Here is a 13,984-nt window from a genome sequence, read left to right as displayed (position 1 = left end):
CCTGTTTTGGCTATACCGGATTTCTCTAAGCCCTTTGAGTTGCAATGTGATGCATTTGGAGAAGGTATTGGTGCTGTCCTAATGCAAGAGAAACATCCGATTGTGTTTGAGAGTAGAAAACTAAGGGAGTTGAGAGAAATTATTCAATCTATGACAAGGAGATGCTTGCAATCATGCACGCATTGGCCAAGTTTAGGCAATACTTGGTGGGGAGCAAATTTGTTGTCAAGATAGATCATAATAGTCTCAAACACTTCATGCATTAGAAGGATTTAAATGAAAGGCAGCAGAAGTGGGTAAGTAAGCTACAAGCTTATGATTTTGACATCGAGTATGTCAAAGGCAAAAACAACATTGTGGCAGATGCACTTTCCAGAAGGCCGCACTTGAGCTCCTTGTGTGAGCTTACTGTTGATTGTAGGGACTTGTTGCTTGCTGATTATGCCAAAAATCAGTTTGCAACCAGCATTATTGAGGGTACTTTTCATTATGAAAGGTACAAGGTGGTTGATGGGTTGATACTCTACAAGGGTAGAATCTTTCTGTTACCTGAGTCTAAGCTCAAGAAGAAGATTTTACAGTCTTTCCATGACATTCCTCTTGCTGGTCATCAAGGATATTTCAAGACTTATAGGCAGATTCGTGAGAGGATCTCTTGGAAGGGCTTGAAAAATGAAGTGTTGAGCTACATCAAGGGGTGTCACACTTGCCAGATGAACAAAAATGAGCACACTCACCCAGCTGGTTTGTTGCAACCTCTACCTATTCCCAATCAGAAATGGGAAAGTATCTCGATGGATTTCATTACCAGGTTACCGAGAGCTAATGGCAAGGATTGTATTAGTATTACAAAAACTCAGCTGCAAACCTCATATTCTGTTCTGTTATTCATGCACATTTCTCTTTTTATAAGCCTTTAGTAACTAAAGTATTATTCTCCTAATGCATACATGTACAAGAATATATTATTTTGTCAACATAATTATCATGCTAGTTACAAGAAATAGATGTAAACAAAGTATGTTATTGCCTTAAAATACATTTCTATGCAGTATTTATGTGTTCAAGAATAATTTTGTACATATTCATTCTTGATAGCTTAAATTCAAATTCTAAGGTAGCTGATATGCAGGTCAACTCAGTAAAATTCAATGAGTATTCCACAACAATTATATCAGCTGGGTATGATCGTACACTTAGGGCATGGGATTGTAGGTCCCATAGCACAGAGCCTATTCAGGTATTATCTTTTCTTTTCTTTCTCCAACATGGACCCAAACTTCTTTGATTATAACAGCTACTTGTTTTCTTCCAACTTCCAATTATAAAGCTCCTACTTTTGGATGGCAGACAATAGACACATTTTCAGACAGTGTGATGTCAGTCTGTTTAACAAAAACTGAAATTATAGCAGGAAGTGTAGATGGCACTATACGCACATTTGATATTCGTATGGGACGGTAAGTGCTATTGCAACACAGCTTATCCTAATGAATCAAGATTCTTAATTCTCTAAGCAATTTGGAACTCTGTTAGGATTTTATGCACTTGCATGCTTTTGATAGCCTTAATTGAAGTTTTACTCCAGGTCTTGTTTTATGGTAACGTTCCTATCAATATTTTACTGATGTTTTAACCTTCTGTCCTCACTTCCTTGATGGAAATCAAATTTCAGAGAAATAGTGGATCACTTGGGTCAATCAGTTAATTGTATCTCAGTTTCAAATGATAATAATTGCATTCTAGCTAGCTGTCTGGATTCAACTATTCGCCTTCTTGACAGGTATTTTATGTTTGGTCCTTTTTCTCAAGTATCTATAAACTATTTACAGTTTTATGCATTGTAGTAACTGATATAAATACTAAATGCAGATCAACCGGTGAGCTTCTGCAAGAATACAAGGGTCATGTATGCAAGGTTAGCACTAATAATTATAAATTATTAATGTTGAGTTGTGGACAAATATACATACAACAAATTTGTTCCTGATTCGAGCAGGCACATTAAAGTGTAGTGGGTGTACTAACGAATAAAATATCTTTCAGAATGTTTAGTTGGGTCATTGGGCAAAATTTGTAGTTTATTACAAGTCCATGGTATATTTTTTTCTTAATTTCAATGCTTTTCTACCCTACTTTCGTTTCGGTTTCATCCATCATAATTGATTGGACAGTTATGGGACAGATGTATGGAAGGAATAGATCTAATGTTAAAATTCAATTTCAATGAGTTTGAAAGAAAAAACTTCAGTTTAATCCTTTGCCAAACTGGGAGTGTAAGCTTGCAAAAGGCATAGTGGCAATGTGTGCAAGGGATGCAGGTAATGAGGTTCAGTGGGTATAGATGCAGCTATTCTATAAAAGAAAGATTGATAAAGGTAATGCTGGCTACAAAGGTAGTAGGTAATATGCTATATGAAATAACAAACGTAGCTGTCTACAGAAATGATTTATACTAAGCTTCAGGAAGTAACAAAAAATAGAACTAACTACAAGAAACAAAAAATAATCAAATACTATTGTCGATAGGATTAATTGTAAAAACAATTCATAACATGGTAAAATGACTATTGCTAAAGCAATAATGAGAATAAAAACAAGTAGATCGATTTCCACAGCTTGTACTTATCACATAATTATAAAATTATAATTGTTTGAATAGCTGCAAACTAGATTACTTCACATCAACTGCAAATTCCTGAATAAATAAAAACATTCAACAACAAATGAATAAACAGATGATCACCAATAAGCACATTTCAGCAAGGAGGCCCTTCCTCATGTTCCTGTGGTAATTGCTTTTTAAAATGTATTGGCTGCTGTTGTTACAATTTACTTTAAAGTTTTAAACAGCACAAAACACATGCAAGCAGATTCACTTGTAATTGTTTTCAACAAAAAACACTATTATATTATATCCATTCTTATGCAGTCCTTACTAATGTTTTATATAGGGAACATATATAGGGCATTTACAACAAACCACTTATTCAGTGGGGTATGTATCAGCAAAATGCAAGAGCAACTCACTGGTGGTACTACCATCTGGTGTTATGATTTAAAATGTGTGAAAAGATAACTGACGATGGTATGACCATCCGAAACATTATGATGTTAGTATATTTGCATCATAAACATCAGTATAAGAGAATTTGTTGCCGATGAGAAGAGTTGATGTAAACAAATTGCTGTTATACCCCAAAAATGTTGCCAATTAACATGTATTTGACATCCCAACAATTTGATAACAGTGAGATACCTTGAATAGATGAATGAGAAAGCTCGATTAGGTCTACAAATGCACTGATAACACGCTGCTACAGGTCTGAACAGCAAATATAACATCCAGAAATTATAACCAACACATACCCAGCATGCCATACCCAGCATGCCATACCCAGCATGCCAAGAATGAACATTGGCTGCAAGATTAACTCCCAACTCATTCAAACTTCATTTCAACACTTGGAAAGAGTATACATCTGACCGGAAACTGAATTTCAGACACTTGCAGGTATGCTAAGACACTGAAACAGTAATTAGAACAGGTTTGAAATAAACTTGCAGCACTGGTAACACTGGAAAGGGCTTTCACATAAACAACACTCCAATAATGAACATACACTGAAACATCACTTCCGATACACTCAAACTTCATCCAATCACTTGGAAAAGAGTATACTTTAGTCTGGTAATTGTATTCAGATAGGTACAGGTCTGAAATGACACTGTAACAGTAGGTACAACGGCATTGAATTTATCATAGCACCTTCAAAATCACCAAAGTTCAGTGCCAAGAGTCATGAAAGGAGTTGTAAGGTCCCAACACCATCCAAGAGGAAGGAAACACCTCAAAATCTCAAATCCCTTAGCCTAAGATCCTCTCGCCCAACCTAGCAGGTATGGCCACAGCAAAGCAAGTTGTACGATCTCGCGAAAAACTAAAATTTGCTCACAAATTGTACCAACAGCACCAAAATAAATAGTGCGGATGGTGCATCAAGTGGTATTGCTACATTTTGGAATCAGAAGTATATCTCTGGTTCTACTATTTGGGAAGATGCTAACCATTTTGCTACTAAATTTACTCATATTAGAGATGGGTTTCCTCGGATTATCTCTAGTATTTATACCCCCAATAATAAAGTTTCTAGGAGAAGATTTTGGAAGGCTTTGCCTGATTTTAGACTGCTTCATCTGGAAGAGAACTAGATTGTCATTGGTGACTTTAATACGCCTTTGAAGGAAGAGGAGAAGTTTGGAGGCTCTCAAATTCAGCTGGATAGTCGGTCTGATTTAATGGATTTTATTCATAATCAAGCTCTTCATGGCCTGGATCTTAATGGAGCCTCTTATTTGTGGACTGACAGATTTATGGGAGAGGATCTCATCTAGGTCAAGCTGGATTGGGCCCTTGTTTCTTCCGAATGGTTTATTCATTACATGTGTTCTCTTTCAGCGCTGTCTAGAATTGGGCTGGATCACTTCCCCATTAGCTTTTTGGTGGATTCCTTATCTGTTAAAAAGAACTTCCCCTTCAGATTCAAAAAGATGTGGCTTTTGCATCCTCAGCTGAAACTCAAGATTAGTGAATAGTGGAATGTGGATGTCAGAGGGATAGCTATGTTTCGTGTTGCTAAGAAGCTTGGGTTTATCAAATCTAAGGTGAGGAGATGGAACAAAGATTCCTTTGGTCATATTTTCGCCACTAAGTCTGCCTTGCAGCTTGAGCTTCAGACTATCCAGGAAAGAATTCAAAAGGATGGTTATTTGGATGTTTCTCTTTCCCAAGAGAATGCTATCCTTACTCAACTGCATGATGTTATATCTAAAGAGGAAGAGTTTTGAAAACAAAGATCTAGGGCCTTACGGTTGTCTTCTGGTGATAGGAACACCTGTTACTTTCATATGACTACTCTTAAATATAGGACGTTGAAAAGGATCTCTCATATTATGTTCAATGGGAATAAAATTGACAAGGAGGATATCATGCATGAAGCTGTTCACTTGTTTTTCTAATCTCCAATCTGCGGAAGGACTGCTGGATGCTAATTGTCAGCAGGATCTTCTAGAGGTTATTCCCAGCATTATCAATGAGAGCACTAATAAATCGTTGGTGGCGATTCCTTCTTTGGAAGAGATTAAGAGAGCGGTCTTTTCTTTTGAAGGGAACAAAGTGCTAGGTCCGGATGGGTTTCCTATTTTTTTTCCCAAACTTTTTGGGACATTGTTGGGTTTGATATTGGGGATGCCATGAAGGAATTTTTTGGGTCCAAGAAGATCTTAAAAGAATTTTGTTGTCCTCTTTTTTGTAATTAAAAAATGAGGGCAACCCTCTTTTTAACTTTTATTTGATTGTCTTTTGAGTCTTGTTGCATGCTCCCCAAGGTTGAAATTTGTTTCAAATCTTGCCAATTTTGGGTATGTACCTCTTTTCAGTCTTCTCTGGTTAATTGTCAATTGTTTTTAATCTTCTTTTTTGCACTTTCAAAGAAAAATCGGGTTTCAGAGGCTGCTTTGCAAGTTGGGGGTTTTCTAACTTGCATTACAAGTGAAAACATTACTTGCAGTCGGGTCTTGGAGACTCGACTACAAGTATATGGTGTTATTTTAATACAAGTCACTTTTTTTTTTACTTGTAATCGGGTATGAGAAACCTGATTACAAGTTTCTAAGTTTGTTTTGTTTTTAGAGTTACTTGTAGTCGAGTTATTTTGACCCAATTACAAGTTTGGGGTGTTTTGTTTTTAAAGTTACTTGTAATCGGGTCAAAATAACCCGACTACAAGTCTTTTTTGCTCTTTTTAAGCTTTTGTGGTCGGGTCATTTTAGCTCATTTGCAAGTTTGAAATATTCTCCACGAGTTCGTTTCCCTTGATCTTTCCCTACGATTTTGGAGGAATTCACTTAATGCAGAAGTGATTGTATTCAAAGAGGACTCTCTCATCCATTCCGCCTATAGGTGTGAGATTTATTCTTGCAAAGCTCTTCAAAGAATTCGTTGCTTTTGCAAAGTCGTGTTATTCTTGGGGTGTTTTGAGCGGCTTCCTCTTTCCAGGTTTGGTCATTTCGTTTGCTCTTTCTTTGATTATATTTAGGTTTTGCATTTTAGTTTAAGTTTTGAACGTAATCATTTCTTTCATTCTTCTTTAAGCATTTGTTGTAGTGTGAAGTTCATCCTTGCGTCTTTCCAAATCTCTTTCAAGTTGTGAGTATGTCGCTTTGCTTTGAAAGACGTGTTTGACTTGCAATTGGGTTTTATATACCCGATCACAAGCTTCTTTCCTCCCTTCACTTCATGCATTCGGATCTTTCATCTTTGCGTGCAAGTTTGGTGTCAAATGCAAGTAGGTATTTTAAGTGCGTTCGACTCTTTCAACTACAAGTGCAAATATGTAAAGACCTGTTTTACTTGTAGTCGGGTCTTGGAGACCCGACTACAAGTATGCCTTTACATCTTATTTTCCCCCATAAGTACGAAATCAGTTTTCAAGTATAAGATTGCAAGTTGTGTTTCAAGCTTTTGTCTATTTACTTGTAATCGGGTCCCCAAGACCTGACTACAAGTAAAGGGTTGCCACACTCTAAGTTGCGTCTCTCCTATATATACCATATGCATATTGTTTTTCCCCATAAAGTTCTTGTTGCAGAGATAATCTATTACATTTCATATGTTTGAAAACTAATAAGTACTATTTACTTGCAGTCGGGACTTGGAGACCTGACTACAAGTGAGATACATTGTTTTACCCTTCATGTTTACTTGCAATTGGGTCCCCAAAACTCGACTGCAAGTACAAAAATGATTATTTCTACTTTACTATATCACTTGCAGTCATGCAAAGATGCTTTTCAAAACATTATGTCATGTATTATCTCCTTGCAATCGGGTCTCAAGCTTCCATTTTCAAGTATGCGTCATCACTTGCCTTCAATTTTCACAATTCCACTTGCAGTCGGGTCTCTAAGACCCGATTACAAGTACGAACTGTGTAAGTTTTTCTTCTTGCAATCACCCTCTTGAGATCCGATTTTCCTCCCATCGCTTTCCAAGCTCATCTATAAAGCGTTTGTTGAGTTAGTCCCAAGCAATTAAAATCCTTCCCAAGTTGTTGTGTGAGCATTAGTTTTCAAAACGTGAAATGGAATCCCCGGTTGCAGCATAAGATGTTCTTACCTTTTTGAGTCTTCATCACAGTAGTGCAGACTCTTGTTCAATGTCAGGAGAGCCAACCTCACCTCCAAACAGGAAGATGAATTATAAATATGATAAGTATCAGAATGAGGTTGCTCCTACACAAGTGGTCTCTCTTATTAATGAGATCCGAGACACAGAGATCGGACATGTTGACATGTTCGAGTTTTTGGAAAGAACAGAAGGTACACCTACTCATGGGATGTAGCTGCTCCTAAATAGTCATATTCATCTAGTATCTTTATTTCCAGTGGCTGCCTTAGTTCATTTCTACCACCAAGATCTCGATCATTATCAATGGTTCTCCTTCCAGTTTCTTTAGTAACTCTAGAGGCCTAAGACAAGGGGATCCTATATCCCCTCTCCTCTTCATTATCATGGTTGAGTTCCTTGGAAGATATGTTTGTTTCGCCCCGTAGGGTATGTTTTAGAACACCATAGAATGCGAGCAAAACAAAATAGTACACATATGCACGAAATGTAGAGAACTCAGAAATGTATATCCATTAATGCCAACATTACAATGTATCTTCAGAATAACATTAGTATAACATAACATAGCATAATCATATCCAAAGATTGGGGTACATGGATATATATACACGGGGTGTCGATCGGCTCCCAGTGCCAACCATCAGCAACCGTCGACCCCTAAACGTTTACTACCAAATACTAATTTTCCCGACAACATCATCCCCCCCAAAAAAGAGTCGTCTCCGAACGACACACAACAAAATGGGGAAACAACTAGACAGAAGAAATCAAGGAGTTGGGGTTCTAGAGGGTGTCCCTGATGAAGGAGCCGATGGAATTGATGTAGCCAACTGCTCCGCCAATTGGCGAACCTGCTGCGTCCTATATTGGAGGTCCCTTTCGAGTAATAGGTGTCGCTCCCTCGAAGTCTTCACCATGAACACCGCCTCCATGACTTCCTTATGTTTCTTGTCCAACTCCTCCAAAACTGAAGTGAGGCGAGTCTCTACTGCTGCTCGCATAGCCACCTCCTGTGCCAATTCTGCCTTTGCTTGAACCAACTCCTCCTCCAATGTTGTTACCCGAGCCCTCTGTTGTAGGAGCTCCTCCTCAATGGTCTGCAGCCGAGTGGCTAGCTCCTCCCGAGCTGTGATGGTTGCCACCCACTCTGCCTCCGCCCTAGATGCCAAATGTTGTGCACGTCAGAGCTCATAGTAGCCGTCTCGGAATGCCTGATCCACCTGCCGCAACAACAAGTTTGTCCCACTATCACCAGTCGACTCCTTGCACCTCCACTCCTCCATCATGGCAGGCGTCTCTACTGCAAGCCATCCCTTCGAATCAAAACACTTGGCAAAATCCTCTGCACATCCCCCTGTGGCAAATGCAAGTAGATTCTCCACTACAGTTTGCCCAAGAGCCAGTTCCTGAATTGAAGCCGCCATTCGTCGTGCACTGGCCTCCACATCTACCAAGGCAACCATCTTCTGTGCACTGGCCTCCATCTTTGCCGAGAAACTGCTCCACCGCACCTGACTCACCCTGCATAGTGGATGCTACATGCTGGTTGGGCTCAACAGCCCTATAGTCCTCTCCAAGCCCACTATCCTGGAAGACATCCATAGTTGACTCTTGCTGCTGGTGAGAACTCGCCTCATCTAAATCCACGATCTCTGACAGCACTAGTGGCTGTGGTGAAGGAGGTCCAGAATTTCCCTATAGCGGGCTCCTTACTCACAGGCACACTTTCCAACTCGACCCCTTTCTCTGTAGCGGGCTCCTAACGCGCAAGCACTCCGTGTGTTGGTGGAGCAACACTAAAGGGTGTCTACGTGGGTGGAGGTCGCAATTGGCCGAATCCTGGCACTGGTACGGCTTCAACGATCATCCCCAAAGTAGGGAGTGGAGTCATTTCACTGTCCACCTGCAACAAGGTTGGGGCAAAAATAAGTCGTCCGATCATCACCTCTCTCGAAGGTCTGACCCCCCTTGATGGTGCTACTCCAATCGTACTCGTACCACTCAAGGGTGTACCCATGACACCTTCTGTGTGTGTACTGCCACCAACACTATCCAACGTCTCCTCTCCAGGACTCCTTCCCACTTCTCCTCGACTAGCCAGACGGAAGACATCATTGCCTCCACTACTGCTGGAAGAGGTATCTGCCGACTCTTCCCTTGTGCTGCTCTCCTCCTCTTCTGCCGACTCTGGCTCCCTCTCTGAAGCCACCACTTGCTGGCACCTTCGCTTCCTGCTAGGTTGGACATCCCCGCTACCTGTGAAGGTATCTAGGTGAGTCCAATAAAAGATAGGTGGCCACGAAGGGTCTACCCGGTTCTGGGGCTTCCACACATGTTTGTTGGAGGGTACCTGTGTTCGCATAGCGTCCAAAAAGAGTCCGATGGCATGAAAAGGCATGTAGAAGGCCTTATGCTGTAGGGTGAGGAAGTCGTGAATCTTGTCAGAAAGGAGTCAAAGGACCGACACCCAATCATATATTGTCCCATTCCTTAACCCGTTCATCAATGCCAACATGGGTACAATGGTGTTTGAGGCTCGACTGGCTCCCGTGAGTCTACTCTTCATCACATTGAGCAGACATTGCCATTCACTTGGCACAATGTAAGACTTTTTTAACCTTCGTCCCTTCGGTGCATTCACTCTTTCCCATTCTTCTGCTGTCAAATCATCACGACACACTAGCTGTAGAAGTTTCTGCCAACATCTTGTGGTGTGTTTGTCAACTTTCTTGCCCTCGCCAGGAATGCCGAACATTGGTAAATGCTTCCGCTGTAAATGACACCGTTACTGTACTTTGCTGGTAGGTAAATACAGATTCCCTAGCGTTTCTATCATATGCGGTAATCATCATCCTAAGACATGGCTCAAAATCTCAAATGGCAAACACAGGCATTTGGATTGCCCAATGCACCTGTGCATGCCGAAGGGAATCCTTGATGGGGTGATTGTCTGGAGTCTCCAACCACCACGTCCTACACACAGTGCCGCTCAACCCTTCGAAGGTGATGGTATCTGCTGTGACCTTTGCCGACATTGTCTTCCCTGTCCCAACTTTGCCTGTATCCGTCCTGCCTGCAACCTTCACTCCTGACGGTAATGTTCTTTTTCCTTTGTCCATGGCTGCAGTGCTGGATTCTGCCATTTTTCCTTTCTTGGACAATTGTTTTTCCCGAGGCTCAAACTGCTGCAATTGTTTTCTCCAGTCTAGTTTCAGTTTCCTAGACTCCATAAATTAATCTTTCTTAATTGGTGGGACACTTATACTTATTCACAAACCGTTATTTTTTTTTCTCCTGTCGGCTACAACTATGTTGGTACGGCTTTTCCCTTGGTTGCTTGTACGCTGAAACTTGTACGGTTTTCCTCGTTGCCAATGTATGGATTCCTTTGAGTGATCACTCCTGAGGATTCTCTTGTACGGATGCCAATGTACCACCCCTTCACTTGACACCTTTGGGAGATGTACTGATTTCAAGCTTCATGTCGTGCCGCTATACGAATCATCTCGTTTCCCGCTGATGTACGGATTTCACCTGTCAATTTGTATGGAAAATTGCTCACAAAATGCTTGGCACGTGTACGGTTTTTTTTTAGCATGTACGGCTTGCCTCACACTGTATGGATTTGGCTTTACTCTTCTTAATCGTATGAAATTCTATTCACTTCCAGCCATACAAAAATCTTCTTATGCCACCACTGTACGAATTTTGCCTTGTGCGATTTCGTACGGATTTTCACTTCACTCTTTTCAATTTTGCTCTTTGACCGTACGATGTTCTTTTATTATTCGTACGATTCTATGCTGATGAAAGTCGTATGATTCAAGGTGCGCTTTATAATTCTCCCTTAACCATTGTACGTTTTTTTTTTTTTACCGTATGACGAGTTCTCTTTCTCTTTTTTTCTTTTTCTTTGTTTTTTTTTCCCTAACTAAAAAATAAAATAATTACCTTTTCAAATTGTCCGGCTAGGCCATGCCTCTGGACAAATTGGGTCATTTCGTTGTTGTCTGCGGTGATGCTTTTTTAATTTCGACCCGTTCACTGTCTCCTTGATTGGCTGGTCGTCCAATGCCGACAACTTGATTGCTCCATTCTCCGCTACTTCTCAAATTTTGTAGGGACCCAGCCATCTCACTTTAAATTTCCCAAGCTTTATCTCATTTCGGCCGTTGTACTTCAACACCCATTGGCCTGGACGGAAGTCCATACGTCTAAGATGCTTATCATGCCAAAACTTTCGACGTTGCTGGGCTGCTTCAGTGGCCCATTGAGCCATCATTCTCCATTCGTCCAACTTACCCAGCGCGTATAGTCGTTCCTGTAGACTCTTCATCTCTCCTAGTCGGTTCTCAATTGCTATCCATAGGTTAGGTACCATGAATTCCGTCGGTACAATGGCTTCCTGACCGTACTTCAACTAAAAGGGTGTCTGGCTTGTTGTTACTTTGTACGTGGTCCAGTAGGCCCACAGTACGGATGGTAGCTTTTCTTCCTAGTCTTCTTGTTTGACCCCACAGGATTTATGATTATCGACACCAATATTTTGTTGGTGGCCTCTGCCTGGCTGTTGGCCCTGGGATAGTACAGTCTCGACAAGGAATGAAAAATCTTGAACTCCGTCGTGAGCAATTTAACTATGTGGTTTACAAAGTGCCCACCTCTATCACTTGTTAATTGAATGGGAATGCCATACCTCGTAATGATTTGTTCATAAATGAACCTTGCAGTACTCAAAGCCGAGTTATGTGGCAGTGCCTGTGCCTCTGCCCACTTTGTTAAATATTCAGTGGCCACCACAATGTACCGACACCTTCGTGCACGACTGGCCTTCAATGGTCCGATGAAATCTAGACCCCATCGCTCGAACGGTTCTTGGGCATGTGAAGGATTTAGGGGCATAAAGTCCCTCTTCAATGGTTTTCCTGCCCTCTGGCAGGTATCACAACCCACCACCCATTCACGCGCATCATTATACGGGGTAGGCCACCATAGTCCTGCAAGCAACACTATCCGCACCGTGGTGTCTGGTCTCATGTGACCACTGCAGGTCCTTCATGTGCTTCCCTTAGCACTCCTGGGATCTCCTCTTCCATAACACACCTTCTCAGTACCTGATCAGGGCCCATTTTGTAAAGTAACCCATTAATCAATTGAAACGTCTTGCTTCTCAGGACCAACTTCCTTCTTTCTCTTGGTAGCATGTCTGCTGGAAACTGGGAGGTTGACAAGTACTCCCTGATGCTTCCGTACCATGATGGTAATGCGGCTATTTGAAATAAATGGGCATCGAGAAAATCGTCATTCACTCTGTTGGGTGGCTCTCCGGATTTAATCCGTGATAGTTGATTGGCAATGACATGGCTCTTGCCGGGACGTACAATAATTGTGAACGTGAACTCCTGGAGTAGGAGAAGCCACTGACTGATCCTCCCCTGAATAATAGGTTTGTTCACCAGGTACATCAAGCTTGATGATCAACATAAAATGTAAATGGGGTTGCTAGTAGATAATGGTGAAATTTTTGCACAGCATAAACCATCTCGAGGGCTTCCCTCTCGATAGTACTGTAATTCTTCTCTGCCTTCGACAGTAACCGGCTAGCAAAATAAATGGGGTGATCAAGTCCATGTCCTCCCTCTTGTGCTAATGTGGCACCAATTGCATAGTTAGAGGCATCCACATGGACGTGGAATTCTCTATCCGAATTCGGGTAGGCAAGAATAGGTGCAGCCACCAGCCTTGTCTTTAGTTCAGTTGGGTCTCAAATCAACCGATTGGATAGGTTCTAAGGAAATGCCAACTCCTATAATCAAACCCTCCAATTGACTTGGCCAACTTATAGAGTGAACCTATTTGGTTACTAACTCTCTCACTTTAGGCTCTGCAGGACCTAGGCGGGTATACCTACTCACTAGTTGTTCCTTCAACTAATGCTTTTTATAGCAGATTTAGTGTCTTAATCTGATGTCTCCTAGTCTCAGATTGGCATAAGTTTCTTAAACAGACTGACTTCAGATGTGTGTATTGATCTATGTATCTTACAAAAGTATATATGTTATACTTTGGCTAAATTACCTACTATACCTACTCTACTAATCCTAATGCTTAAAAGTAAAGGGTAACTGGTATGGTTAAAGGGTTTGTTTACAAATGATCAGTGCCTTTCCTCTTATTTGGGCTACAGAGTCTTATATTTCTTCAGGACTTATTGTGTAAACTTATGAGACAGTTTTTAATCCCACCACCTCTCGATGAGCCTGTCAGTTACTGTTTCTTATGAGCTCTACTTCAATGTCTATATTGTAAACTGCTTGAATGAATTTAACCCTAACTTTGAGAGACCATCCAAGGAAGAAATACCAGGAACAATTACAATTCACAAGTAAATCTTTTTTGATCCAAATCTACAATATGAAACACAGAATTTCACTGGAAGAACACAAATAACCTTATCTCCTTTAGATAATATCACAAGCAATTGCCTTCTGAAAATATGTTAACTCTCAACACATATGAGAAAGAAAATGCAACTGTTTATTTTTGATAAAAATTTAAAAATACAAAATTGCCTCCACCTTTTGTCTCTCTCCTCCCTCTCTTTCTTTACATTTTACACCACACATATATATGTGTTTGAATGGTTTTCATACCCCTTTGGGTGAAAAGACACCCCCCTTTTAAATAAAAATAATTCCAAATCCCGAAATTGCCTTAGTTTATGTAATTAATTGTCACTTTACAAGTTGTTTAGGCATATTAGAGGTATTTTAAGGCTATTTTATGGGTATATAA

The 13,984-nt window shown here is 40.7% G+C and overlaps 1 protein-coding gene across 3 annotated transcripts in view; it reads left to right on the top strand.

Moving 5' to 3' along the window:
- LOC131061516 (uncharacterized) overlaps positions 1-13,984 on the top strand; it is a 181,183-nt gene that overhangs the window by 110,261 nt on the left and 56,938 nt on the right. For all 3 annotated transcript variants that reach the window (XM_057995241.2, XM_057995240.2, XM_057995244.2), the window contains 4 exons: positions 1,133-1,240; positions 1,351-1,460; positions 1,676-1,783; positions 1,873-1,918. In XM_057995241.2, the coding sequence (XP_057851224.1) occupies positions 1,133-1,240; positions 1,351-1,460; positions 1,676-1,783; positions 1,873-1,918 (372 nt within the window). The remainder of the gene's footprint in view (positions 1-1,132; positions 1,241-1,350; positions 1,461-1,675; positions 1,784-1,872; positions 1,919-13,984) is intronic.

Source organism: Cryptomeria japonica, chromosome 8 (genome assembly GCF_030272615.1).
Source record: "Cryptomeria japonica chromosome 8, Sugi_1.0, whole genome shotgun sequence".
Lineage (NCBI taxonomy): Eukaryota > Viridiplantae > Streptophyta > Pinopsida > Cupressales > Cupressaceae > Cryptomeria > Cryptomeria japonica.
The sequence above is the reverse complement of the archived record's forward strand: the minus strand, read 5'-3'. Positions and strand labels throughout refer to the sequence as shown.